This window comes from Cordyceps fumosorosea (genome assembly GCF_001636725.1).
Source record: "Cordyceps fumosorosea ARSEF 2679 chromosome Unknown scaffold_6, whole genome shotgun sequence".
Taxonomy (NCBI): Eukaryota; Fungi; Ascomycota; class Sordariomycetes; order Hypocreales; family Cordycipitaceae; genus Cordyceps; species Cordyceps fumosorosea.
Genome location: NW_017387306.1, coordinates 714,835 through 742,414, shown reverse-complemented (window position 1 = coordinate 742,414; position 27,580 = coordinate 714,835). Strand labels below are relative to the sequence as shown.

At 55.6% G+C, this 27,580-nt stretch overlaps 10 protein-coding genes across 10 annotated transcripts; 5 read left to right on the top strand and 5 right to left on the bottom strand.

The window, feature by feature from the left end:
* Positions 1–499: 499 nt before the first annotated feature.
* ISF_03393 (myo-inositol-1-monophosphatase) lies at positions 500–1,492 on the top strand (the record flags this gene model as incomplete). The annotated part of the gene is made up of 2 exons (XM_018846999.1): positions 500–776; positions 873–1,492. 2 exons carry the CDS (start codon positions 500–502, stop codon positions 1,490–1,492), a joined length of 897 nt encoding a protein of 298 aa, XP_018705888.1.
* Positions 1,493–1,845: 353 nt separating this feature from the next.
* On the bottom strand, positions 1,846–3,639 carry ISF_03392 (MFS multidrug transporter; the record flags this gene model as incomplete). The annotated part of the gene is made up of 2 exons (XM_018846998.1): positions 1,846–3,164; positions 3,228–3,639. The coding sequence occupies 2 exons, from the start codon at positions 3,637–3,639 to the stop codon at positions 1,846–1,848; spliced, it is 1,731 nt and encodes a 576-aa protein (XP_018705887.1).
* A 1,678-nt stretch (positions 3,640–5,317) lies between these two features.
* ISF_03391 (RNA-binding La domain protein) lies at positions 5,318–6,508 on the bottom strand (the record flags this gene model as incomplete). Its single annotated transcript, XM_018846997.1, has 1 exon — positions 5,318–6,508. One exon carries the CDS (start codon positions 6,506–6,508, stop codon positions 5,318–5,320), a length of 1,191 nt encoding a protein of 396 aa, XP_018705886.1.
* A 1,339-nt stretch (positions 6,509–7,847) lies between these two features.
* Positions 7,848–10,220, top strand: ISF_03390 (cytosolic phospholipase A2 zeta; the record flags this gene model as incomplete). Its single annotated transcript, XM_018846996.1, has 1 exon — positions 7,848–10,220. The coding sequence occupies one exon, from the start codon at positions 7,848–7,850 to the stop codon at positions 10,218–10,220; it is 2,373 nt and encodes a 790-aa protein (XP_018705885.1).
* A 439-nt stretch (positions 10,221–10,659) lies between these two features.
* Positions 10,660–11,829, bottom strand: ISF_03389 (60S ribosomal protein L3; the record flags this gene model as incomplete). The annotated part of the gene is made up of 1 exon (XM_018846995.1): positions 10,660–11,829. One exon carries the CDS (start codon positions 11,827–11,829, stop codon positions 10,660–10,662), a length of 1,170 nt encoding a protein of 389 aa, XP_018705884.1.
* Positions 11,830–12,223: 394 nt separating this feature from the next.
* Positions 12,224–12,776, top strand: ISF_03388 (hypothetical protein; the record flags this gene model as incomplete). The annotated part of the gene is made up of 4 exons (XM_018846994.1): positions 12,224–12,226; positions 12,284–12,303; positions 12,424–12,606; positions 12,710–12,776. The coding sequence occupies 4 exons, from the start codon at positions 12,224–12,226 to the stop codon at positions 12,774–12,776; spliced, it is 273 nt and encodes a 90-aa protein (XP_018705883.1).
* A 4,650-nt stretch (positions 12,777–17,426) lies between these two features.
* Positions 17,427–17,810, bottom strand: ISF_03387 (Hemolysin-III protein; the record flags this gene model as incomplete). Its single annotated transcript, XM_018846993.1, has 1 exon — positions 17,427–17,810. The coding sequence occupies one exon, from the start codon at positions 17,808–17,810 to the stop codon at positions 17,427–17,429; it is 384 nt and encodes a 127-aa protein (XP_018705882.1).
* An 807-nt stretch (positions 17,811–18,617) lies between these two features.
* On the top strand, positions 18,618–19,667 carry ISF_03386 (ankyrin; the record flags this gene model as incomplete). Its single annotated transcript, XM_018846992.1, has 5 exons — positions 18,618–18,906; positions 18,974–19,326; positions 19,373–19,382; positions 19,444–19,575; positions 19,624–19,667. 5 exons carry the CDS (start codon positions 18,618–18,620, stop codon positions 19,665–19,667), a joined length of 828 nt encoding a protein of 275 aa, XP_018705881.1.
* A 1,295-nt stretch (positions 19,668–20,962) lies between these two features.
* Positions 20,963–24,290, top strand: ISF_03385 (Bifunctional P-450:NADPH-P450 reductase; the record flags this gene model as incomplete). Its single annotated transcript, XM_018846991.1, has 3 exons — positions 20,963–21,074; positions 21,133–21,974; positions 22,041–24,290. The coding sequence occupies 3 exons, from the start codon at positions 20,963–20,965 to the stop codon at positions 24,288–24,290; spliced, it is 3,204 nt and encodes a 1,067-aa protein (XP_018705880.1).
* A 581-nt stretch (positions 24,291–24,871) lies between these two features.
* Positions 24,872–27,541, bottom strand: ISF_03384 (aspartate--tRNA ligase; the record flags this gene model as incomplete). The annotated part of the gene is made up of 1 exon (XM_018846990.1): positions 24,872–27,541. One exon carries the CDS (start codon positions 27,539–27,541, stop codon positions 24,872–24,874), a length of 2,670 nt encoding a protein of 889 aa, XP_018705879.1.
* Positions 27,542–27,580: the final 39 nt, after the last annotated feature.

The following is a 27,580-nucleotide window of genomic DNA, read 5'->3' as shown; positions in this document are numbered from 1 at the left end:
ACCTTGGTATACATCAGCAATTCGACAAAAAGTCCTCCATGTGAAGCGAGAAATGCGTTACTATAGCTGAATCGGTGCTTTGGTAGAGACTTTGACCAACACTGACAGGTGGTATCTTCATCCGTACTCTGAGACGTCGTGGGGTCGAGTTGACGTCAGTTCTTCGGACGAAGAGCCAAGGCATGTATTCTTGATGCATTACTTTGCCGAAAAAATAGATCTGGAAGTAATTTGATAAATGTAAAAGTAAAGCATCTAATTCCTTACTGTTGTGTTTACACTATTACAATGGACTGACCATCTGCAGAGAACAATCGCCAAGTCTTGCTTGGCGGCTACCCCAGCCCATCATTCATTCACCCACGATGGCGGGGCACCCAACCTTGACGACAACAACCTCCCAAGCTGCCGAGTTTCTTCATCCCACCCCCTTCCAGCACCCCCCCTTTGGCATCATTCACGAGCCAATTTGCGACCAAGTAAGGACAAGGAACAGAAAATGACGGACCTCAACCTTGAGCAGGTCCGCGACACCATGGTCGCCGTCGCCCACGAGGCGGGGCGCATGATGCTGGCCGCCAACCCGGCCGATATTCCCTCAGACACCAAGCTCAACGCCGTCGACATCGTCACCGAGGCCGACCAGGCCATCGAGCGCATGGTCGCCGCCAAGCTGTCGGCCGCGTTCCCCTCGGTCGCCTTCATGGGCGAGGAGACGTACAAGCCGGGCATGAAGCTGGGTCCGGAGCCGACCTTTGTCGTAGACCCGATTGACGGTGAGTCGCGCTCTACATGATGAAGTGGGAAAATGTGAAAAAGTTCCCTGGAAACTCCCCGGAAATCTAATTCTATTGTTCCCCTCTCACGTGCAGGCACTACCAACTTCATCCACGGCTTCCCCAACGCGTGCATCTCGCTCGGCCTCGCCGTGGACCGCACGCCCGTCGTCGGCGTCATCTACAACCCGTGGCAAGAGCTCCTCTTCACCGCCGTCCGCGGCCAGGGCGCCTTCATGACCCGCGGCAGCCGGGACGCCACCCCTCGCCGCCTGCCCCTCGCCGCGACCGCGCGGCCGCTGACCACGCTCGGCGAGTCGCTCGTCGCCGTCGAGTGGGGGTCTGTCCGCGACGGGCCCAACTTCGACGTCAAGGTCGAGACTTTCCGGCGGCTGGGCGCCTCCAAGGCCCTTGGCGGCGCCATGGTGCGCTCGATGCGCTCGCTCGGCTCCGCGGCGCTCAACCTCGCCGCCGTCGCCGCCGGCGAGCTCGACCTCTACTGGGAGGGCGGATGCTGGGCCTGGGACGTCTGCGCCGGCTGGTGCATCCTCGCCGAGGCCGGCGGCCGCGTGGTGAGCGGGAACCCGGGCGACTGGGAGCCCGCGGTGGACGGCCGCGTGTACCTGGCGGTGCGCGGCGCGCCGAGCGGCCAGAGGGAGATTGTGGAGGAGTTTTGGGGCGTCATGGGCGACGGCCGCATGGACTACTCGTCGTGAGAACAGATGTGGGTGGCGGCCCATGGGTTGATTGGAAAGGACAAATGGTATACATAAAAGAAAGAGGGGGGAGGCTCATGAGAATTAATGATGTTTTTTAACCGCTAGAACTACGCAATGAACGTGACGAGATCTAATCTAATGCGCCGTATGAGACAAACTTCTTGTGTAAAGGGCGCGTTTACCACCTATATTGAACCATTTTCCAATTGCAGAAGAAAAGCAAAAAAAAAAAAAACGCCGTCTGATGATGTATTGCTTGCGATGAAGAACCAGAGAACTGGCAGTGAAGCCAGGGTGAAGCCAAGCCTGTACCTGTCTTGGTACCTGCCGATAATAAGAGACGAACCGCCTCAAGCGGAAAACTTGCTCTGGGCTCGCCATTTGGCGCCAAAGTACCATAGCAGTATCGGTGCCGGCCAGCCGACGACGATGGCGGCCACGGCGAGAATTGTGCCGCCCTTGCCATAGCCCAGGGCCTGATACATCTCCGGCGCGAAGAGCGGGAAGCCGAAGCCGGCGAGACTGCGCAGCACGGTGGCGGCGCCGACGGCGCTGGCCGCGAAGCGGGTGTAGGTGTCGACGAGGTAGCCCTGGACGCACTGGAAGCCGATGATGCTGCCGAGGGAGAAGATGAGCGCGCCGATGTTGGGCCCGATCCAGTGGGTGCGGTACTCGGCGGTCCAGGCGTAGATGAGCAGGCCGACGGGGACGAGGACGGCGCCGGGGACCATGAGCGGGACGCGGAACTCGGGGCGGCCCGGCCCGCCGTCGGGCACGTACCGGCGCTTGAGCGCGGCGTAGATGCGGTCCTGCAGCGGCGCGCAGACCTGGGTGCCGAGGAAGAAGCCGAGGCCGATGGAGATGTAGTTGAGGCCCTGGATTCCCGGCCGCTCGTGGTACTCCTCGGCGAAGAGCGTGGGGAAGCTGGAGAAGAGGATGTAGATGGTGCCGTAGAGGTACGTCATATACAGCGCGAGGATCTGCACGATGAGCTGCGTGCCAAGGAGGCGAAAGGGCCGGGTGAGCGCCTTGCCGAGCGTCTGCGCGAGCGTGCGCTCCGGGTGGTCGTACTCGGTGCGCAGGGCCGCGTTGCCGGTGGCGCGGACCAGCTGCACGCGCTTGCGGTGCAGCAGCACGGGCGCGTACGTCTCGCGCAAAAAGACGAGGCCGACGGCTTGGATGAGGCCGCAGGCGATGGTGGTGCTCCAGAAGACCCAGCGCCAGGAGGTCTGCTGGGCGATCCAGCCGCCGGCGACGGGCCCGATGGCCGGGCCGAGCAGCGGCATCAGCGAGTAGACGCTCATGGCCTTGCCGCGCTGCTCGGCGGCGAAGAGGTCGCCGAGGATGCCGCCGCCGATGGCGAGCGGCGCGGAGCCGCCCAGGCCGGCGAGGAAGCGGAAGGCGACCATCTGGCCCTCGGTGCGCGCGAGGGCGCAGCCGAGGTTGAAGCCGAAGAACCACACGTTGGAGGCTTGCAGGATGAGCACGCGCCCGTAGAGCTCGGAGAGCGGGCCCCAGAGGAGGGGGCCGACGGCGTAGGCGGCGACAAAGATGGACATGACGAGGACCTGCTCGGTGCGGCCGGTGATGTGCATCTCCTCGCCGATGACGGGCAGCGCGGGGGCGACCATGGAGGAGGATATGGGGGAGATGAAGGTGAAGAGGGAGACTAGACGCGGGTTAGATGTGGTGTAGCTTGATTATGAGTCGGGTGTGTGTATTCAAAACGTACCGAGAAGAACGTCCATCCACTTCTTATTCAAAGACCAGTTTTTGGGGTTCTCCTTGTCGTCGGGCCCGTCCCAGGTCACCAAGTTGGGGTCCGGCGTCTGTTGTTGTTGTTGCTCCTTGCTGCCGTCGCCATCGTTGCTATCCTCGCCAATTTCGAGATCGCGCTGGTTGAGCATGCCGTCACGGACTTCGGAGACGGTACGGGAGAGGCGCGACGTCCGGGGCATTGCTGAGGCGACGGGCGACAGCGACGGGCCGACCCTCGACGAAGCGGTGTCGTCATGATGGTGGTAGTCATCGTCGTCGCTGCTGCTTGAGATAATGCCGGGGCGCTCGTGTCTTTCCGGGTCGTAGTCGTCACTGTGACTGTGCGCCGCCGGTAGGTCTTGCTTTTCTGGCTCGGCGGCTGACATAGTTGTGATTGTGGTTGTTGTGTGTTCGGTGTTGGTTTCGGAACGTTTACAAGCGAGGTGTTGTGAGGGATGACCACAACAGACACGACCTGTGTTCAATTGTATCGTTGTCGAGAAAAGCCTATCAAAGACACGATTCAAGAAAGTTAAGCGAAAAGAACTGCCAAATGGTGAGATAGTGTCGAGGGAGACTGAGATGCAACATTAGGAACAGAGCTTGAGGTGCGTAGTAGGTGGGAGCAGTGACACTTTTGTAGATATTACAAGACAAAAAAACAATTTTTATTAGGCGAATAATACGGAGTACGGCAGAGAATGGCCGAAGATGGAGTTAAGAATTCAAATGCGGAAAGCCAGACCGGTAATAGACCCTGTCTGGCCTTAAGCACTCCGCGGACCCTGTTGGATGGTACCGCATCGGGTGGCGTACCCCATGGATGCATTGTTGGCGTTGATTGATGTTTTTTTAATCTTCTTTTCTAGAATTCTTACTCTGGGACAAGTTTACAAGTACCTGAGCGGGAAGACCCGTGGAAAGCTCCGGCGACGAACACGGCATTCTAGAAACATTGCGTCATTCTGATTCCTCGTTTCTGGGCAGTGTTGTAGCAATATGCGTATAGCCATCATGGCTATGCATTGCCACGACATCGGTTGATTTCAAGACGGCCCGGCTGTCACCAATAACAAAGAATAGAAGGGTTGAGAACATGAAAAGCCAGCAGCCTCCCCTGTCAAATCCATCGTCGCCCCCACTCGGCCGATGCGGCGCCGGCTGAGTAACTAACCCCCGACCGCCCCACAAGTCCGCGGACATTTGCACTTTGGGCAACCAAGCTCACCAAGACGATTTGAATGAGAAGAGAAGAAAAACTGCTTGTTTTTTTTTTTTTTTTTTTAAAAAAAATCTTTGCTTCATAGACAAGCCAGTACTCACTAGAAAAATAGCATAAAGCAGTATGAAAACATCCCAGCAATCGCTGCAGGCCGCCTGCACAGCAAGGCTGTTTTGCAGCCATGGTAATATGCAGGGTATGCACATAGTTATCCGTCTGCAATACCCGTAGCTGGGCCTTCTCTGGCACGCAGGAAAGAGAGCTATACATTTAGTGGGAATTTATGCCATAGAAAATACAGGTAAAAATGGGGTTAAGACGGAGAAGAAACGTTGTGCTCCGCACGTTGGTATTGACAAAGCAACGGCAACCGCGGGTTCATGATTAAATTCAACAGGAAAGAAAAAATGAACAAAATCCACGTCGTCTGACGCTGACCGCCCGGGACTGCCATCGGCGAATCAGTTCAGGCCTGAGATGTATGTATGTATGTATGTACGTCGGCCCGTTCATTGAGAAGCCGACTCAACCAACCGACGGCGTTTAGCGCAACGGCGTATCAGCATAGACCGCCTATAGACCGCCCAACCTGTCACCGCATGTCCCTGGAAAAGCATCAAATAAGCCATCATTATAGATGCTCTGCAGGTTGTTCCTAGACTAGTTCAGGTAAAATGTCAAATGATGAAGCCAACAAATGAAAACCAGTAAAACGCCATTTACACTTGTTTGCCACCCTACAAGCCAGTCAGTTGCTCCATCCCAGTCATTCCGTGAAGCTCGCAAGTACGGCATGTAATTCTTCCCATTTATTTCTTTGACCCCGGCCGGCGAATTTTCGTTCACGCCTCCACCTTGGTATCGACCTTCTTGGCAGAGCGCTCCTCGCCAGCACCATTCTCCTCCTCACGCGAGCGCTTGCTGCCGCGATCCTCGTTGTCGCGACGACCACCGCGGAAACCACCGCCACGGCCACGACCACCACGGCCGCCGCGGCCACCACGGCCACCGCGTCCACCACGACCGCCGCGGAACCCGTTCTTCTGATCGTGCTCGCGGCGCTTCTTCCAGTCGTCCTGGTCGCGCGGGCCGCGGCGACCACCGGCACCACCCTCCTGGCCCTCGAAGAACTTCTTGCTCGTCGTGGTGCTGGGCTCCAGCTTGCCGGCACGGATGAGGTCGCTCTTCTCCTCGCAGTACGCCTGCTTGGTCATGATCTTGAGGTCGTGCCCCTTCCACTGCGGCGCGGGCTCCTTGCCGACGAACGCCTTGGCGGCGTCCTCGCTTGCAAAGGTGACGAAGACGGAGCCCTTGAAGAGGCCCTCGGGCGTGCGGCGCAGCTTCAGGCCCTTGACCTCGCCAAACTCGGCGAAGAAGGTCTCGACGTCGAACTGCGTGTTGGTTGTCTCGTCGCCGAAGCCCTTGACGTAGACGGTGGACGCCTCGGTGCGCGCGCGCGAGTTGGCCATGGGTTGGTAGGGCACCTTGCGCTTGAGCGTCTCCTTGCCCTCCTCGCCCTCGACGTCGAGGAACTTGCTGTCGCGCAGGGCGGCGACGATGGCGCTGTAGGGCTGGAAGGAGCGCATGCGCTTGAACGAGTGGATCTTCTCGACGGCGATGGGCTTGTTCTCGCCGCCGCCGCAGCTCTCCCACATGAACTTGTCCTGGGGGAAATTCCAGTCGCCAAAGTAGAACTCGACCTGCTTGCGAATGGCGGCGGGGTCGTCCGAGATCTCTCGCTGGCTGGGGTCGAACTTGTTGTTCTTCTGACGGTTTTCCTTGTCAACCTTGGCCGTGGTCTTGAGAATGTTCTTTTCGCTTTGGCCGTTGGTGGCAGAGGCAGTCGTCTCAGCGGCGTCAGGAGCAGCCTCTTTGGCGGTCTCGGGAGCTGTCTCGGGAGCGGCCTCGGGAGCAGCCTCGGAAGCAGCCTCGGGAGCGGCCTCGGGAGCGGTCTCGGGGACTGCCTCAGTGGCAGCAGCAGCAGGCTGCTCGACAGCCTCGGCGGGCTTGGTGGTAACGTCGGCCTCGCTCATGTTGGTGTTTGAATCGCAAGGATCAGCGGTGGGAATATCTTGTAATCGAGTTGCACTGTCAAGGCGACAAGATATATGAGCCCGTTTTCCAAGGATGACTCTTTTCCGGCGTCTGTCCAAGTGTGAGCAAAGACATTCGAGATTTGCGCCTACATTGGCGGGGCAAGAAAATTCCTGCCAGCCTCCCTCCGGCGTCATTCGCGAGGCAGAAGGCGCCGAGAACTCGGCTAGCATTTCAAAACTGACCTTTAAGATGCGAGAATAGGTTTTGATTCGTAAATGATGTTTAAGGCAGTCAATCCAAGATAAATGTGGTATGTTCGTAGCAAGTCTGCGAGAAGAAAAAAAGATGGTACTGACCTAGTTATTAGTATTCTGCCAGATGGAAATTGCTGCAAAAACCCCACACCGCCCAATGCGTGTCGCCCCACCTGGAACTACAATGTTGAAACTGTAATCCCTACCCTGAAGTTAAAAGTGCAGCATCACACAGTGAAAAATCGTAGGGGCCTACCTTTGTAATAGTAACGGTCCCTAAGTAGGAGTCATACAAACTATTTATACATTGATACATGCTCAAGGTTAAGGTCTGGTTACATGAGAAATTTTTTCACTCATTGTGCGCCGCTAAGGAATTTGTTGGTACTTACACAATGTTTTACCCATGAAGGACAAGACGACGAGAATACGAGGTGCTCCCTCGCGTGCGCCGTTTGGGTCACGTTGTCTCCTACATTACCCAAACACCCATTTGCCTTTCTCTTATTTTGAATAAATTCATGTGTCATACGTCGAGGTGCGAGAAAGACGATTGATTGCCTTGGTTACGCTGCGCAAGCTCTTGTCAAGGGTAACAAGACGAAGCTATTCAAACATATTGTCTAGTGGTGAGAACAATGGCTGCTTAACAAGGCTTTTGTGAGCAAGCTCAAGAATCTGATATTATTTGCAGTCACGTAGCATAAAGGCACAGCTCTTTCAGTTATAACCAGAAAGTTGCTGAATAAATTGCACGTGTTAGCGCGCCACAGTGGACGATCTGACCGCTGGAGCACCGCCATACAGTGGAGACTTCACTGAAGTTGCTGCAGAACCTTTGCTATTCTATTGGCGACAATCAGAAGCTTCAACGTTGCCAAAGGAGTAAGATCCAGATGTGGCTAGCTTCTAGTTATGTAGCGGCGATAAACGTCAGCCATTCGCAAACAGCCGATCGCGAGACTGGCCGTCGCTTTGCCTTTTCGCTGTTTTCTCACCAGAGCTCAAAAATCATCGTTGTGGCCAGAAAAACACGTTCGCCCCAGGGCGTCACGATAGCTGCTCTTCATCGCTCGCAAATATGAAGCACCCGGGCACGATCCTCGGCCAATTGGCCTCCAAGGGCATCCGCCCGACCGTCGTCAGCCGGGCTGGCTTCTCGGCCCTGCAGCCAAGACTCGGCAACGGCCTCTTCACGGCGGCCAAGCAGCGGCAGCGACGCCGCGTGTCCGCCACCACCTCCGTCGTCGCGGGAGGCTTCCTGACCTGGCTGCTCTACCCCACCGATGACTTTCGGCGGCTGTCCGCCGGCCAACAGGGACAGACCAAACCTGTGCACACCTCGGCCGGCAGCAAGCCCGACGACAGCGTCCCTACTACGGAAACGCCGCAAGGGGATGCCGAGGCCGGCGAGCCGGTAGAGGAGACAGCCTGGAGCCACTTTACAAAAGGGCTGGAGGCGCGCTCCGCCGCGGCGGACAAGGAATGGGCCGCCTTTTCCGAGAAGCTCGTCGGCTTCATCCTGCCCGAGTGGTCGAGGCAGATGCCGGGTTTCATCCGCAAGCTGCAGCACGAACTCTCGGACGCGCCCGGCTCGCTCGCCGAGGATCTGTGGGCCGAGGCGCATGATGTCTCCATGAACCCCGAGATCCGGTACACGGCCGAAGTCCGTGTCTCAGATGACCTCTGTCCGGATGAGAAGGAGTTTCTGAATCGCCGCAAGAAGAAGACGAGGGCTGCGCTCGCTAAGTATCTGCATATGGACGAAAATGACATACACCCAGACGACATTCCCACTATTGCCATGTGTGGCTCTGGCGGTGGTCTGCGTGCCCTCATTGCCGGCACTGGTTCTTTCCTCGCGGCCTCTGAAGACGGCCTCTTTGATTGTGCCACGTACACGGCTGGCGTCAGTGGCTCCTGCTGGCTGCAGCTTCTGTATCTGACTTCTTTCAACAAGGGTAGCATTCCTTCACTTCTAGAGCATCTCAAGGCACGCACTTCTACTCACATCGCCTACCCCCCGGTGGCCCTGCAGGCCTTCACGTCCCTTCCAACCTCCCGCCCTCTGCTCAGTGGCGTCATCGAGAAGATTCGTGGCGACAAAAACGCCCATTTTGGCCTGGTTGACATTTACGGCCTGCTGCTTGGTGCAAGGTTCCTCGTCCCCAAGGGCGAACTCGGTGTCAGCGACCGCGACTTCAAAATCTCCAGTCAGCGAGATATCCTCAAGGACGGCGACCGCCCGCTCCCCATCTACACCGCCGTCCGGCACGAGATTCCTGGCTTGGAAGAGGGCAAGGACAAGACCAAGTCTTCCAAGAGCGCTACTACTACGAAAAAGGAGCTCGAAAAGGCTGAGAAGGAGTCCTGGTTCCAATGGTTCGAAATTACCCCGTACGAAGTCTTTTGTGAGGAGATTGGTGCTGGTATTCCCACTTGGGCGCTTGGGCGACGATTCAAAGACGGCAAGGACGTGCCCCTGGAACACGGCTTCCACCTGCCCGAGACTCGCACCCCTCTGATGATGGGTATCTTCGGGAGCGCCTTTTGCGCCACCCTGAGCCACTACTACAAGGAGGTCCAGCCAGTCGTCAAGACGCTGACGGGTTTCAGCACCATCGACCAGATGATATCGGACCAGGACAACGCCCTCGCCAAGGTGCACCCCATCGACCCGGCCATCATCCCCAACTACGCCTACCAGATGTACGGCAAGCTCGCCAAGACGGCCACGCCGAGCATGTACGAGAACGCGCACATCCAGCTCATGGACGCTGGAATGTCCAACAACCTGCCCATCTACCCGCTGCTGCGGCCCGGTCGGGGCGTCGACGTGCTCATCTCGTTTGACGCCTCAGCCGACATCAAGACGGACAACTGGCTGGCCGTTGCCGACGGCTACGCGCGCCAGCGGGGCATCAAGGGCTGGCCCCTCGGCGTCGGCTGGCCTCAGGACGGTGGAGACCACACCGTCAACGAGATCAAGGCCGCCGAGGCGCACTCCGCCGCCCAGGCCGATGCCAAGATTGCGCAGGCCAAGGCGGACCAGAAGCAAGAGGCGCGGAGCGGCGGCGGCGGCGACCTCGGCTACTGCACCGTCTGGATCGGCACAACCGAGGAGCGCACGACCACGGAGGAGCCGCCCGCGACGCAGCCCGTCTCCGAGTCGGAGCACTGGCGGCTGACGGATCCCAACGCGGGGCTCGCCGTCGTCTACGTGCCCTTCCTGCCCAACGACAAGGTACCCGGCGTATCACCGGCCGAGAGCGACTTCATGAGCACCTGGAACTTCATCTACACACCGGAAAACATCGAGGACGTGGTGCGCCTCGCGCGCGCCAACTACGACGAAGGCAAGGCGCAGATCCGAAACACGGTGCGGGCGGTGTACGAGCGGAAGAAGCAGCTGCGCTTGAAGAAGGAGAAGGAGCTGAAGGAGCGGGGAAAGTAAAGGTAAGATAAATATAGACAATAGCGACAAGGGGAAAAAGGGCACATAATATCTCGCTCGGCGCTGTGGTTCCTGGAAGTAGCTCCTGAAGGAGCAAGGAATAACAAAAAGACGCGGCAACATAATTACAGATAGGTACGAGTTGGACATCTTGATTGCAATATTGTATTGCGTTCCCTATGTGTAAAAGTTTCAAGATATATTTCTTTATTTTACAGATGTAGATTTAAAAAAAGAGAGTTGTACAAGTGGGCAGTTGCTTTTCTTGCCCAAAAGAACCCCACGTCTCATCGTGCTGGCCACTTCTCAGCGTTGTCTATAGCATTCCTTCACACGGACACCGTCATGTTCATACAAAGAGTTACAGCCTTCCCCCTTCTCCACTATGTAAACCGATTTCGCTGCTTATGAAATGTTTGAGAGGGCGGTCCCGTCTTGATTAGATGATCTCGCCGATATCAATGTGTGGTGCTTTCCAGGGCTTGGCGTCGGGCAGGGTCATGTCACTCGGCACACGGACCTTGTTGCCCGGGCTGTACATGTACCAAGCCTTGAGAGCATTCATCGACGCCACGCGACGGGCCACGTCAAGGCTGGCCCCGGCGCCCTCGCCGAGCTTCTCCTGGCCGCTGTAGATGCCGACGATGAAGACGGGCGTCCGCGAGCGACGACCCGTCTCACTTTCCAGGCGCGCGCGGGGCGGCTCGAAGCCCTCACGAGCGCACAGCATGGCCAGCTCGCGCGTGGGAAGCTGGAACTGGAACATCCGGCTGAGGTCGATATCGCGCGATAGGATGTGGGACTTGACAAACGTCTTGGCGGTATCGGCGCCGGCGTGGGTGTAGATGGCACCGACGACGGCCTCTACGAACGAGGCGTACGCGGCGGCCTGCATCTTGGCCCGGCCGGGCTCGCCCTCGCCGGGCGCCTGGTAGGTGTCGCCAAAGGCATCGTCGAGCACGACGCGGCTGCTCATGCCGCGGCGGTAGTTGTTCCCGCGCTCCGCCTCGGCTCGGACGTAGGCCCAGCGGGAGTTGGGCGCGACAATGGGGTCGGGCTGCCATTGCAGCAGGCCCGGGTCGACCTCCTCGCCGGGGGCGGCGGCAGCGTCTACGCCCCAGCGGCGCGCGACCTGCTCGAGGGACTCGCGGCCGGCAAAGGCCCGCAGCGCCTCGTAGAGGATGGCGATGGGCAGCCGCGGCCACTTGCAGACGAGGTACTCGAGGACGTGGTAGTTGACGATGGACCGGCCCAACTCCGCGAGGCTGCCGTTGTTGAAGCTTTGGTTGCCGTCCGCTGAGGGCGTCACCAGCGCACGGGCTATTGTCTGCAGCGGGATCGATTTGGGCAGCGCCAGGCGGGCGTGCAGCGCGGCGAGCTTGGCCGACTCGAGAGCTCGGGCAGGGGGCGGCGAGGGAAGAGGATCGTGGCGGGAGAGGGTGCCCTCGAGGGGGATGTCGTCTGTGAGGTTGGGTATACCGGTAGTTGCTGTCGTCGATTGGCAGCGTGCGGATATACAAAGGGCTTGCCGTCTAGGTGCGGCGGCAACTCCTTGACGAGCAACGAGGCGCATGTGGCCGCTCCATTGTGACACCCGTAACCTCTTCATCTGCTCGAGCCCAGAAAACTATTAAGAGATAAAATGGCGATTGGAAAAGATCTGCCGAGGAGCAAAGTAATGCCCCGAGACTTTGTGGTAGCAGCAGCCGGTTATGTGGACGGAATTGAAGGAATGGCGGTTTGAAGTCGTGTCGTGGTTATTATACAAGGGTTCGCGGGAAAAGTTCTGCTGGAGTCGTGTGAGCTTGGAATTTGGGGGCAACCTGCGTTTGCAGGTGCTAATTTGCTGCAACAAGGTAGCCGGCGCCGGATTAACCTTGACCCCGCCGCAGCGGCCTAGCGCCCTGCTTGTCCTCGATTACCAACAGGAAGCCCATCCAAAACGACGCAACTGCGCATTCGAATACCAAGCACAACGCACGTCCATTGACAATTGATTGAAAATGGTGAGTCTACAGTTCAATCATGGCATTGGGAGACGAAAGTGGCTAACAGCGGCATAGGGTGGCGGTGGAAAGATTCCGTAAGTTTGTCGCGAATCGATCTCGAGAAACTCGTTTATCCCCGACCGATTGCGCTAGACGACGGCGGCGAAGGAAGATGAGAAACGGCGAATATAGAGCTAATCACCCACGAATTATAGCTACCCCAAGCACGTCTGGTCGCCGGCCGGTGGTTGGTATGCGCAGCCTGCCAACTGGAGGGGCAACACCCTGATTGCTGGCGCCGTCATCTTTGGCATTGTCGCCGTCACCTGGAAGTTTGGCGCCGACCGCGAGAAATGGGCGCACAAACCCCAACCCGGCGAGTGGTATCCTAGCAGACGGTACGTAGAATCCCCCTATGACGGAGACGAATGGGACAGGTGTTTGAGGGCCAGTCATCGCTGGAAGACATTGAGGAAGCATGCTAACTTGGAATCTCCATAGCTGGTCGAAGCAGTTGATTCAGTGGGACAAGGAGGAGAAAGAGTCTGAGCAGAACAAGACGCAATAACTGCATACAAATGTGTACGATGGTGAAGTGAGCGGGAGTGATTTGACATGTACATAAACACATACGGTGGAGAAATCGTATCAAAGTCTTCTTTGTCAATCATCCGTGCGGATGGTCAAAATCTTCCAGCTGCCTAGGATGTGAGGCGATCGCATGGTGATGGTGCGAGGGGCGGTTGCCTGGGTTGTAGGGCGCGTTGCTATCTGCGAACACGACCTTTGCCACGACGGGTACTCGTTTCATCCGGCGCTCAGAGAAGCAGCGTAATGTTTCTATTAGTGCTGTGTGTGACCCTTTCCGTTGGCTTTGGCCGTGTCTGCTGTATTACCATGTTGGGTCAGTACTCCGTGTGAATTGCAGCTTTGGGCCAGAGGTAAAAAAAGGTGGGGTTTCTCAGAATGTAATATTGCGTGCTGGGAGAAAGCAGTACCCTAGTATATAGGAGAAGAGTCGCCGAAATCTGTTTAAATCTTCTTGTAAGGAATTGGAAACTTCTAGTTCCTGGAAAGGTACATCGTCAGGCGCGCCATTACTGCTAGCCCTGGCGGGTACCTCCCTCAATGTCCTCAGCCACAGTACACACCCGCCTCACTCAGTACACCCGCCTCGCCACCATTCGCCGCATGATCCGAATACTAACGTTACTAACGTTAGTTAGGCAGTACCTCAGGTACCTTGCCGTCCAGCGAACATCACTTTTCCAACTACGTCTTGTCCTTCTTCCTTAGTATTGCCCTTTTCTCTTTCCCACCCTTTCTTCATCCTTGGCTTTTGCTTGTACCTCCCTATAATACCCATTTCTTTTTCCTTTCAGCGTTTTCTTTGACGCTGACACCGCGCGACTCACCGCTCTCCGATTTGGGTTTCAATCACGCAAGTGCAGGGTCCCAACAAATACAATACGCATCACACCCCTCCCCTCTTCTACAACATCGCCAACCTTGGTAGAGCCTCTCGGCGCATAAATTTCGTGCAAAATCATACTCGGCTCCCCATATCTCACATTTTTCCGATCGCCCCTTCGCACCGCTTTTGAAGGACACCAAGACAGAAGGCGAGTTCGCTTCAGCCAAGGCGCCGGTCTCGCTCCGCGCCACCATAGCCCGCCTCACATCGTTTGCCACCCCAACCTTTCAGCCTGGCTTCACGCGCGTTCCGCCTCGCTGGTCTCGCTGTTGGCCTCGGCCTGAGCGCCTTCGGTGCGTACCGACGTAGGCAAGACCAGATGGCTTCCGGGGCCCATCATCATCAGCATCTTGATGCGACGAACCGTGACGTTGTATACTGCCACGCCTGCAGCTACGAATGGTATCGGGATGAGTATGGCCTGGAGTGTCCTCGCTGTGAGAGCGACGCTGCAGAAATTGTGAGTGCTGACGCCCTTTGTCTTCCGTCACCCATTTTCTTTGGACCAGAACACCTGTTTGCTGACGCTGTTTGATCGTTGAAATAGGTGAGCTTGGAAAACGATCCTCGACCTACCCACGAAACCGACTCCGATGACTACGACGATTCCGAAGATGATAATTTGGACCATGTTGACGAGACACATAGAGATGTGCATGATGAGCATGAGGAGCATTCTGACCCAGAAATGGCCGACATCGACGAGCACATGGATGCAGAAGGGTTTGGGTATAGCCACTCGACGCAGGTAGGAGAGGATGCAAATCACTATAATGCCCAGCCCGGACCGTCTGTGGAGAGGTTCGCTGATATTCTTACAACTATTGGCATGCCGTTGCGGGCAACAGACGGCAATGGGGAGTTGATGGACCGCCTTCGGGAGGCATCTCGTAATGGCGGCGGGCGTGTTGAGTGGGCCAACGAGACATCCCAGGGCTCTGTGACATTTTATTCATCCAATGGGCCGTTCGTGGCCGGAGAAAACGCGCCGTTGGGCTTCGAACCTTTCTCAGCGTGAGTCGCTTCTCTTCACAAGGCGTGATTCATTTTCAGGTCGACACTAACAATGCCAATGCAACAGACTGTTTTCGACTGCATTTCGAGATTTTGGAGTTCAGCTTACAGGTGAAGCTCTCCAAGCGGCGTCCGAGCAAGGTGGCGGCGAAGGTGTGAACTTAGCGGGAGGTCTTGGAGAAATTCTTAGTCTGCTGAACAGCGGAGTGCACGGGGATGCTGTTTACTCCCAAGAGGCTATGGATCGAATCATTTCCTCGTTAATGGAGGCAAATACGCAATCGAGTGCAGCACCGCCGGCTTCGGAACAAGGATTGGCCAGCCTGTCACGCAGGACCATTGATCAGGATCTGAGAAGCGAAGATGAAAAAGCAGAGTGCCCAATTTGTATTGAAGGCATGAAGGCTGGCGAGGTGGAAGTATCCTTGCCATGCATGCACTCGTTTCATGATGAGTGTGCGGTAGCATGGCTGAAAGAGCACAATACTTGCCCCGTATGTCGCGCGCCGATTGAGGAAAGCACACAAACTGCAGACTCAACAACAAACCAGCAACAGAGCCAGAATGAGAATCAGAACCAACATCGGCGTGGGCAAAGGCATACGCCGACGCCAACAAGTGCTTTGGCCAATGACCGCGGGATGCAGACAGGGACGACCAGAGGCGCGTTTTTCGCACCGCTGGACTTTGGGTTTAGGCGACCATCTGCGGCTCGAACATCGGGATCCTCACGACCACCAAATCAGAGCCAGACACCCCTAACCGAGGCAATGCAACCCCAATCTTCACAGCGAGGCGGGCGTGACAGATCTCGCGGTGCCACAACATCATTCAGCTATGATACCTCACGGCTTCAAAGACGCAGCTCCATGTCACCGACTAGCCCTAGAGCGGCGGTTGGTGAGGAGTCGAGGACCATGAGGGAGCGCAGCCCTTCGCAGAGCGGACGGCGGACAGGCTCCTCGGAGGACGACCAAGCCAACTCAGACGGTAACGCGGGCATGGGATGGCTTAGGGGGCGATTTGTAGGTGGCAACAACCGGCGATAGGATGGATGAGAGAGACACGAGGCGGTGAGCCCATGACGTTTTGACTTTTTGCATTGTACTAGATACCGGCGCTATGATTCGCTTTTTCCCATGATGAGACCAAGACGAGACAAATGATAGGTCTTTTGTACTCTTGTCTCGAACTGCACATGTGACTGGTGGTAGCTGTCGGATTTGCTAGACTTGGTATCTTGTAAACTCTTGTTTCTCGTCACGGATGGTGTCTACTGGAGCTGGAGCGATCGGCGGCTGCGTCCAACTGGGTCGCTGAGCATCCTCACAATTCAAAGTAGCGGATGACGCAGAACACAGCAGAGACGAGGCCAGGAGGTAAGCAGCGTTCTGATGGTGAGATGAACCCTTGGGAGCTTATTATAAGCTAAATTTTAGAAGCCAGAATGACTAGCTCGACACATTGACTTCCGGGACGACGGCGTTGCCGCTCCACCAATGAATAGCGTGCTTTTGGTAAGTTTTTTCCCTTGCTATTGAAGAAGGATGAGATGATTTTGTAGTTTGGTGCTATTATGGGGTTGGCGAGGAACGGGCCTGGACGGGGCGGGTTGAAGTGGGAGGCAAGAGGTACTTGACAAAAGCACCTACAGGGATAAGTTGACTTGCAATAACTACGAATATCAGTAAAAAATTCTGTACCAATGAGTAGGAGAATAATAATGATTTGGCGGGATTGATCTACGGCCACCGGGCCGTAGTGTATTGTCCGAGCCCTGCGGGCCGTCCGGCCCCGGGTGCGGCGGTGCAGTTGCCCAGGGACACGTCAGTGGCTATTCATAGCGCCCCCCGCGATGTCTTTCGCTTCCCGCCCAAGACAAGTTGAAAACTCCGGCTCGGCGCCTAAAAACCCCGATGCCGCAAGCAAGTGCTCGGGCGACAACACGTCCATCTTTTTCCTGCTGCAATTGGGCAGGATGCCAAGATGTTGCCGTCTTAATTCGCGACACCCCAGCACTCCTGTTGGAAGAGTTGATGATTCAGTAGGTGATTTGAAAAAAAAAACGCAGTTGGTATGAGAGAGCTGTTTTGGGACAACCCAATCCGGACCACAAACTGCCAAGACCCCTCCCTCCCTCCCTGTCCCGCCAGCCATCGACCAATATTGGTACGAGAAAGTCAATGTCGTGCCATCACCAGGAATGCGGAACTATAACCAGAGGTCAGAATAAGCTAAATTTTCACTTATCAGGATGTCCGTGTACATGGACTTATAGTATAGAGAGCAGCTCCACTGCTATAGACGATCAGCTCCAGCAAATACTAGTTCGTCCCCAAGTATCAGGTCATGTACTCGAGACCGAACATATGAGTCCCGTGGTGTAACAGGACAAAGGCTAAGGCGCCAAGGACAATGTAGGCGTTGCCTCCGACATCTCGCCATCGCAGTGTTCTAAAGACGCGTATACAGATCAGGGCAGCAGTAGCAGATCCCGAGATGATGACCTAGACAACGTTGACGTTCAGCACGTGGCAGAGCTAAGGACATGCAATTTGTAAGTTGGGGCACCGACGATTAACGCTTTACAAGGAAAGGTCGCAGAAAAAGATGTAGTAGATGCCAGGGATAAAGGTACCCGTCGTGACGATTATAATGCCGAGTAGGTCTATGCGATGCCAGAACTGCTCGACTCGATGCGAGTGCGGGCCGACTAGGTGGTACGCCGCGCTAAAGAGTAAGCAGCACTCGGCCGAGAAGATGCTGAACAGAAGTGTAGTTGGTCCCTAACGCGGCGAGGGCAAGGTGATGCTGCGAAAGCCCGCGCATGACAGCGGCCGCGACGAGGGGTAGGAGCGGCGCGCCGATCAAGTGAGTGTAGACATTGCAGGTCTCATTGTGCAGAAAGGTCAAGCTGGTGAGGATCTCGAGGTAATCCGCCTTTTCGCGACGATAGCCGCTGCGGATGTACTTGTTATCCCGCCGCCATTCGGAGACCTCGTCCCACGTCAAGGTTCGACGTTCGTTCGCGGGTGACACCGCAGAGCGCGAATCCATGGCGAAGCTTGCGGCGGCGTCCCTGGTGTGACGTTTCTTGATTTCTGTTTGCGACATGGTCGTACTGCGTGCAGGCCACAAGTTGTCTTCCAGTGGGTAGAATCTCACGCCAGGTGGCCGCGAGGAATGTGAGTAACCTATGAGAGTCTGGTACGTCAAAGGGGTGAAGCCGTTGGGCGCAAGCGGGCGCCCGGCTTTTCGAGGGAGGCATTTTGGGCGCAAGCTTAGGGGGATGCTGGGACTTGGAGGTTGCACAGACTCTGAATATTCCAACAAATGTGATGGGGAGGATATCGGCCGTCGCAGGGGTTGGTTGGTTAGTACCTTTGGGCCCGTTAAGGCGGCGGTCGCGCCCGCGATGGAGCCATCTCTATCGTGAAAACCTAGTCAACTTCTAGGTTATTCGGCCGTAAGTTCTTTGTTGATTCTAGTCGCTTGAATGGATTTCAGCTTAGACTCAGACTTCCTTATCTAGGGGCGCACCTACTGGCTACGCGCTGGCTGATTGCCACCCGCACGATGTCAAGTTAGCGCCTGTGTAACGTGTAGGTGGAGAGCTGAGATGAATGAGCATCGCACTCAAGTTGCAAACTTATTAGTTAGTAGGCCGATGCTCAAAGACTGGCATTCTGGGCGGCAATGGTGCTACTCAACGCAAGGTCATAGGTATCAAATTTGCATATTTCAACTGCCCAAACAAGGTACTCGCTTCTATGTTCCTTACACATCCTCCATGCCCCTTTTACACCTCAACGATTCTCCCACAACTACGAACCAACAGAACACTCTAGATCGTATTTCCCTGGAATTAGCTATACGCCAGCTACCACAATATATCCACGACTGCGAAAATTGCTGGCCGCCATGGAGCCCAAATCGAACGACGCCTTTCTTCAAGACGACGCAGGTAGGACCATAGCTGAGCACGCTGAGCAATGCAGAGAAGCATTTGACAAATACATGGCCATTCCGCAAACTTCGTACGATCCGACCATTATGGAGGATCAAAGGGCGCGCTTTGTATGCTGGGAGGCAGACATGGATGAATTTAGGACATCCGACGCTTGGTTTTACTACCAGCTCAGATTAAATCTAAGGGTAGTGAAGCGCATACATCGGCACTTGGACTTCATTTTGAGTACACTTACGCGGTGTAAGTCTCTTACTAATCGCAGTAGTCCTGGCTTTGTGGTTTTAGCTAACTAATATACCATCGTTAGTAAATTTGATCAACGAGTCAGCGGAAACCGCGACCGCTAAGAAGCGCCGCCTATTAGAGTCGGGCCGCGCCGAAGCCACCAAGACTGTCGAGTACTCAAGCAATGCAGACACTGGAGGGTATCAAGGCGAAAGCGACGTTTACCTCATCACCTGCACGATTTATGGAACGGTGACGCTACTCCGTCGCTGTTTCAACCAAGTTCGGCGGTCCGCCGAGATTGCAAGGGCAGGCGAGAATGGCCACGTATATATATGGGAGTGTCGAGCTCCATCGCACAAACTCATCACCTTCCAGCACGAGAGCGAGTATCGAAAGCACATCCATACGGAGCACAATATACCCATGTCGCGGGTAGGGACTCTTAGCAGTGCAGTCCGACGGCTACACTCACAGAAAGATTACCGAATGTACGTTCCACGATGATCCCGCAGCTCCTGAGCACGGAGAATCGACTACTCTCCTCGCAAGCGAAACTCGGCAGCTACACGATGCCACCCAAGAAGGAAACTTGTTTCCTTGCGTTGCAAGAAATCTCTTGCGACGGCGACGACAGCACAGAAGGCAAGGATAGCAACCTTTTACCGCGAGATGACGGCCCTTGTAGGCTACAGGCTTCGATGCCAAGTGTACTGGATGACGGGGCTGTAGACCTCGTGGAGGAAGCGGATGATGAAGTTTCTGGAAAAGATTGAGAATATGATAAAAAGGGGACCACCACCACGCCATAAATAAAGCTGAGCCACGTACTACCCAGACTCACGTCATTGGATCGAGTTGACCTGGATGATGTGAAGCCATGGCACTGTGTGCTCCCAATCAACCCGTAGATTTTACCAATCCGGGCCGCCCACATCGGATTACAGGGGTGTTACAGGGATGTTGCTGATGATGATGGGCTTCTCGGGGCCACCGGCCGGCCGGGTGGGGCCTGTGGTCCCCCTGTAACTAAAACGACGTACTGTATGTATGTACTATGTAAGCTGCTAAGGTTGGTTAGTACATAGTTATGCGCCACGCAAAGTCCGTCGCCGATGCTGGCTGGGGCTTGACGAAAAGTCCTTTCATTTTATCATTAGCTGCATATTTTTTAACCCTGTTTAAAATTCAGGGCCGTATGTCTATTCTGTTTGCCTGGGATGGGTACGGGTATTCGGCAGAATCCACTCTGCCAGCCCGGACTTGATAACTCGGCCGTGTGCCGGCAAGTTACATACCTACTAATAATGTAGGTACCTACAGTATGTATGTATTGCCATTGCTGACCATTGTGGAAATCGGCCCGCCACTTTGCTCCCAGGAAACTAAACTAACCTACACAGCCGGATATCTAGGGATGTAGTTTGATGTCATCCCGTTTTAGCTCATCGTAACCGGAGTTTACAACGCCCCTGCTTAGCCTCTGTTTGCTGAGCTTAGCTTCTTACCCACCGCCCGTCGTCATGCATGGCTGAGGTTAATTTCTTAGGTGGTATGTGTAAGTTAGAGCTCCAAGTCCGGAATGGTGAGCTTCGCTTCCACATAAAAGCTCGAGGGACCCCTCCGTTGTCTGCGAGCCTGCGCCATTCCTCAGCGACTTGTCAATTTTTTTCTAAATCGATTCTACTTACCTCAATCATCTGATCATCTCTCCTCTATTTGGGTTTTGTGCAATATTGCTCAAGATAGCATCGACTACCTACGCCACATACTGACCATCAACCCCGGCCAGCTATCGGGAGCTCTCTCTGTTTGGTACGTACCCGTACATACAGGTACATACATGCCCCTCACTCCTCTCTCCTACAACCACCAAACACACAACACATGCCGAACAGTTCTTCCTCCTACCACATGTCCGCGACATCAATTCAGCTTCATCGTCCTCATGATTTCAGCCAAACCTCTCTTTTACCAGAATCTCTGGCTATTTTTCCCGAACCGCCACTGTCGCTAACACCATCTTTTCTGCTCCCAGACCCCGTCCCTCTCAAGACCTACGACTTTCACAATGGCCGAGTCCATCCCCATTCCCGAGCCTCCGGGTCTGCCATTCATCGGCAATCTTGGTGAGATGCGCACAAGTCCCATCAACGACTTGAAGCGTCTTGCAGACACATATGGTAAGCGTGCTCGCAGCTCGTTGTGACTTCCCCACGCTCACCTTGGAACGTGTCTTAGGCGAAATCTACCGCCTGCGCCTAGGCGGCAGCTCCTTTTGCGTTGTCAACTCGCGGGAGCTTGTAAACGATGCCTGCGACGAGCGTCGTTTCAAGAAAACCGTCGCCGGTACTTTGGGCAAAGTTCGCGCCGGTGTCCACGACGGCCTCTTTACCGCCGACTCCGAGACTGAGCCAAACTGGGGCAAAGCCCATCGCATTCTCATTCCCGCCTTCGGTCCCCTCTCCATCCGCAACATGTTTGATGAGATGCACGACATTGCCTCCCAGATGGCCATGAAGTTTGCCCGCCATACCGGTGACCGCATCAACGCCTCGGACGACTTCACCCGGCTCGCCCTCGACACAATCGCCCTCTGCGCCATGGACTATCGCTTCAACTCGTACTACCACGAGGAGCTTCACCCCTTCATCCGCGCCATGGGCGATTTCCTCAAAGAAAGTGGCGCCCGTAACCGCCGCCCTGCTTTTGCTCCCCAATTCTTCTACCGCGCCGTCGACGAAAAATACGAACAAGATATCAAGACCATGCGCGACGTCGCCGACGAGGTTGTTGCCAACCGCAAGAAGAACCCCAGCAACCGGAAGGACCTGCTCACAGCCATGCTTGATGGAAAGGATCCCCAAGATGGCCAGAGACTTACTGATGCGAGCATCACTGACCAGCTCATTACGTTTCTCATTGCCGGCCATGAAACCACCTCGGGAATGCTTTCATTCACCTTCTATCAGCTACTAAAGCATCCTTCCGAGTACCGAAAGGTGCGAGAAGAAGTTGACGCAGTCGTGGGCAGAGAGCGCATCACTGTTGAGCACATCTCCAAGCTCACCTACACCCAGGCGGTACGTGTCCTTGCCCGGTACCCGTCCGTTGTCTGTTTTTGAGCCTTCCACTAATACCTTGTCTAGGTCCTTCGCGAAGTCTTGCGTCTCAATGCCCCTATCCCAGCCTTCAGTGTTGAAGCAAAGGAGGACACTCTACTTGGTGGCAAATATTTCATCCCCAAGGAACACCGCCTTACTCTGCTCCTCGCCAAGTCCCATCTCGATCCTGCAGTCTATGGCGACGACGCCAGCGACTTTAAGCCTGAACGCATGCTTGACGACAGTTTTGCCCGTCTCAACAAGGAATTTCCCAACGCCTGGAAGCCATTCGGTAACGGAAAGCGCGCCTGCATCGGCAGACCCTTTGCTTGGCAAGAGGCTGTCCTTGCCATGGCTATTCTGTTCCAAAACTTCAACTTCACCTTGGATGATCCCAACTACACTTTGGAAATGCAAGAAACTCTCACAGTCAAGCCCCATAACTTCTACATGCGTGCGAGCCTTCGCCATGGAATGACTGCTACCGAGCTTGAGGACCAGCTGAAGGGTAATTCCCCTCACTCGAAGCCAACCAAGACGGCAGAATCCTCAAACGGTGCTGCCACCGCTACCAATGGCAAACCGATGTCGGTATTTTATGGCTCAAACAGCGGCACTTGTGAAGCCTTAGCCCAGAGAGTCGCTGCTGATGCTGGGTCCCATGGCTTCGCGGTAACCGAGATTGGCCCTCTGGACAATGTCAAAGACAAGCTCCCAACGGATCGCCCTGTGGTTATTGTGACTGCTTCATACGAAGGCGAACCACCATCTAATGCTGCCCACTTTGTTGACTGGCTCAGAAGCCTAAAAGGCAATGAATTACAGAATGTATCATACGCCGTTTTCGGCTGTGGTCATCATGATTGGGCCCAGACATTCCACAAGATTCCCAAGCTCGTTGACGCCACCATGGCCGAGCGCGGTGCTGACCGCATCCTCCCCATGACGGGTACCGATGCCGCTGATCGCGACATGTTCAGCGATTTCGAGACCTGGGAGGATGAAAGCCTGTGGCCGGCCCTGAAGAAGAAGTACGGAGCGAAAGACACCGAAGATGGTAAAGGCACTTCTGGCCTCAAGGTCGAGATTACTCACCCTCGCAAGACGACTCTTCGCCAGGATGTCGAAGAGGCTGCCGTTATCGAGACCAAGGTACTCACAAAGGGGGAACAGGCTGTCAAGAAACACATTGAAATCCGGCTCCCCACTGGAATGAGCTACAAAGCTGGTGATTACTTGGCTGTTCTGCCATTCAACCCGGCAGCCACTGTTGGTCGTGTGTTCCGTCGCTTCTCCCTGAGCTGGGATGCGACTTTCACCATTACCGCGAACGGGCCAACCACGCTGCCTACTGGCGTTCCGATCTCCGCCACCAATGTCCTTGGGGCATACGTCGAGCTTAGCCAGCCTGCCACGAAGAGAAGCATCCAGGCCATGATTGATGCAACCGAGGATGAAAAGACGGTGGCTGAGCTCAAGAGCCTAATTGGAGACAAGTTCTCGGAGGAAGTCACCGCTAAGCGACGCTCTGCTCTTGACCTCCTGGAGAAGTTCCCTGCTGTCGGTCTGCTCTTCGAAACGTTCCTTGCCATGCTGCCTCCAATGCGCGTTCGCCAATACTCCATCTCGTCGTCTCCTCTTGTTGACCCTACAAGGGTCACACTGACATACTCTCTCCTCGACGTACCAGCCCACTCCGGCCAAGGCCAGCACGTCGGTGTTGCTAGCCACTACCTGGCTTCTCTCCGAGAAGGCGACAAGATCCACGTCGCCATCAGGCCGTCCGCCGCGTTCCATCTACCCGCCGATGCCGAAAAGACGCCCATTATCTGCATGGCAGCCGGCACCGGCCTGGCCCCCTTCCGCGGCTTTGCCGAGGAGCGCGCCGCCATGATCACCGCCGGCCGCAAGCTCGCCCCCGCCGTGCTCTTCTTTGGCTGCCGCTCCCCGGACAGTGACGACCTGTACGCCGAGCAATTCACCGAGTGGCAAAATATGGGCGCCATTGACGTGCGCCGCGCGTACTCGCGCGCCACGGACAAGTCGGACGGCTGCAAGTACGTGCAGGACCGCATCTCCAAGGACCGCGAGGAGATCTTTGACTTGTGGGACCAGGGTGCCCGTCTGTATCTCTGCGGCAGCCGGGCCGTGGGAAAGGGGATCGAGGATATTTGCGTGGACATGGTCAAGGAGAGCGGACAACGGAACAAGTCGCGGAACGTCACTGACGAGGCTGCTCGTGCTTGGCTCGATAAGATGCGCAATGAGCGCTTCATGGCCGATGTCTTTGATTGAGCCGAGCTGGTCAAGGATAATTTGGGATATGAAATGTAATGAAATTTGAGAAATACTGAATACCAAAATGATTAGCTTTTTAATTATGCGTCCGTTAACGTATAAGGGAATGAAAGATGCCGGCTATATAATGTCAGTAACATCAGTGCAGCTTGGTTCTGTATCGGTTCTTGAACTGTGCATTCAGTATCAGGGCTTGTCGCCGCCTACTTTCAGTAACACAGTAACTACATGCTCGCACTAAAGAGGTGCATTCATTACGTTAAGAGAATTATTGTGTCCAAAAAAGTATGCTATTGGTATCATTCCTAACCACCGCTTCATACTAAAAATCCATTTCGCGTCATCATTACCCAAAGTCAAAGAAGGAGAGAGAGCCATGTGATGAACCTCATCGATCCGACAAAAATCGTATGGAAGAAAAGACATGTCCGCCACAACGTGAGTGTATATGCCAAGCTATACAAGAAAAAGGAAAAGGAAAAGGAAAAGGAAAAGGAAAAGGAAAAGGAAAAGGAAAAGGGGAAGGGGAATGGTATCTATTTTATTTCTTGTTTCTCTCTTGACTGTTTTTCTTTCTTTTAATCTTGGAAGAACTTGATAATCTCACGCAGGTCGCGCAGGCCGACACCATGCTTAGGGTAGCAAATGTAGACGGACTCGCCGAGGGCGCCAAACTTGTTGCGAAAGGTGGCCTTGCGGCGGAGGCCGAGGCTCTCGACGATGGAGCTGTAGGTGGTGGCGAGGAAGCGGGCGCGGATGCCGTGGAGGTGCTCGCCAGCAGTGAGCTTCTGGGAGACACCGGCACCAAATGTGACCTGGCCCGAGACGCTGGAAAGGGAGAGGCTGATGAGAACCTCGATGGCTCCGTTGACGGCACCGGGGAAGTCGAGCGCCCACTTGACCTGCCAGCCGTGCTTGGGCGACAACTTGGCGAGGACAACCATGGCCTGGACCTTGCCGTCCTTCTCGGCAGCGAAGTAGCGGCGATGCTCCTTGTCCACCCATGGGCGGACCTCAGTGAGGTGAACCTGCTTGCCCTTGCGGTTGGCCTTCCAGGCCTCAATGGCGGGATCTGCACGGCGAATGAAGTCATCGTCGGCCTTGACCTCATGGACCTTGACACCTTCGCGCTCGACGCGGCGAGCCTTGGGACCGTCGTTGGCGGCGGCGATCTTGTCGGCGTTGACACGCTGCTCCTCGGTGCAAGAGAGAGTGCGCCAGCCCATTTCGCGACCGAGAATCTTCTGTACCTCGTATGATACGAGCATCCAGATGGGAACGAGGTGGAGCTCAGTTGTGACGTACTTGATGAAAGCAGCGGTAATGGTCTTGTACTGTGATGCGTCGCAAAGAGGGTCGCCAGTGACCATGGCGAACTTGCCCTGTCTTACATAACCAATGGCTGCACCGGTGCTGTGTCTCCAAATGATAAATCGCTCGTCAAGCCATGACGTGTTGGAAGCATCACCGTAGTTGGCAATGAGCTTCTCGACGGATGGGGGCGCCTCAAGCGTCTTGGTGGTATCGGCATCTGGGTGTGGTAGGGAGGTCTGCTTGCGCTCAGGGAGGGACTTGGGATCACGGTGGAACAAGGATGCGTACCGAACATCACCAAGCTCAAGCATCCAAGCAACGATTCTCTCCAAGCCGAGGCCAGCGCCGGCGTGAGGCGGTGCACCTAGGTCGAAAGCAGTGAGGTAGTCTTCCATGCCGTCCTCAGTAATGCCAGCAGCAGCCAAGTTGGTTCGAAGTTCCTGAGCGTCATGAATACGCTGGCCGCCAGAGCAGATTTCTTGGCCACGGATGAAAATGTCAAACGAGTTGGTCCAGAACGGGTCGTCGGGGTCCTTGTGGGTATAGAATGGGCGTGCATTGGCAGGGAACTTGTCGAGAATGTAGTAGTCGGTGCCGAATTTCTCACGGACAAGCTCGCCGAGACGCATCTCGTCGGGAGTGGATAGATCCTCTTCCTCGACCTGGCGGCCGTCGTCGCGGAGCATCTTGATACCCTCGCGGAAGTCTAGAACCAGGGTCTCGTCGAGATACTTGAATTCCTTGCTCGGCCAGCGCTTTTGCACGACTGCGACTTCGGGCATGGAGTATACAGCTTTGAAGACGGACTTGAGAAACTCGTCGAGGACGTCGATGACTTCGTGGTAATCGTGCTCAATGGCCATTTCAATGTCAAGGCCTGTGTATTCCGTCAAGTGGCGATGGGTGTTGGAATTTTCAGCGCGAAAGACTGGGCCGACTTCGAAGACACGGCCAAAGTCACCGGAGACGGCCATTTGCTTGGCCAGCTGAGGACTTTGCGCCAAGAAGGCGTTGCGACCAAAGTAATTGACCTTGAAGACTGCGGCACCGCTTTCGGTGGCGGCGGGTTGCAGCTTGGGGGTGTTGATCTCAACAAACCCTTGACTTTCAAGTGTTTCTCTGAACTTGGAGGTGACCATGGAGCGGATGCGGAAGAGGGCGTGGTTGGCGGGATGTCTCAAGTCGAGGATACGAGCTGACATGCGGTTGCGCAGAGACTCGGGGGGCTTATAGTTGCTGAAGGGCGCGTTCTGGGCGGCGGTAACGAGGAACAGAGCTTGTATCTCAACCTCGACGTTTTGGATGGTGGCAGAGCGAACGGGCTCGGGAGGTGCCTTGAGGGTGCCGTGGACCTGTATGAGGGACTCTGGGTGAAGCTTTTGCACCCAGCCAACCATGTCCATGTTGTCGCGAGTGAGCAGACCCTGGACGGACTGTGTCTGATCACGGAGCAGGAGAAAGTCGAGGGCCTTTGAGAGTTGGCGCTGGGTGTGAATTCGGGCTCTGAAGTTGACCTCTGTGCCAACAGGAAGAGCGGCGAGTTGGCCGATGGTGTTGAGTTCCCAGGGATGGGTCGGCCAGTCGGCGCTGGAGGTGCTGCGGACGCTATCCATGCTGGAGCGACCCGAGCCCGACGTTTTGCTGAATTCGGAGCCGCCATCGAGACCGGCGAGGATGCGGCGGGTGGCCTCGGAGTGGACAGCAGTGCGAGAGGGTGATTGAGCGCGGACCTCGTCGCGGAGGTCCTGGTGTCTCTTGTCGAGGGTCAATTGATCGAGGCTCAGCTTGTCGGTGCTGGGGATGACCATGCTGTGACGTGCGCTGGTGCTGGTTCGAGGGCTGCCACCCTTGTGCATGCCAAAGGCAGAGGACACGGGGCTGACGACGCCCGAGTTGTGGTTGCTGTTGTTGCCATTGCCGTTGCTGTCGGCCATGATGAAGAGGGGTTGTGGGGGAGCAATGAGAGGAGGGGG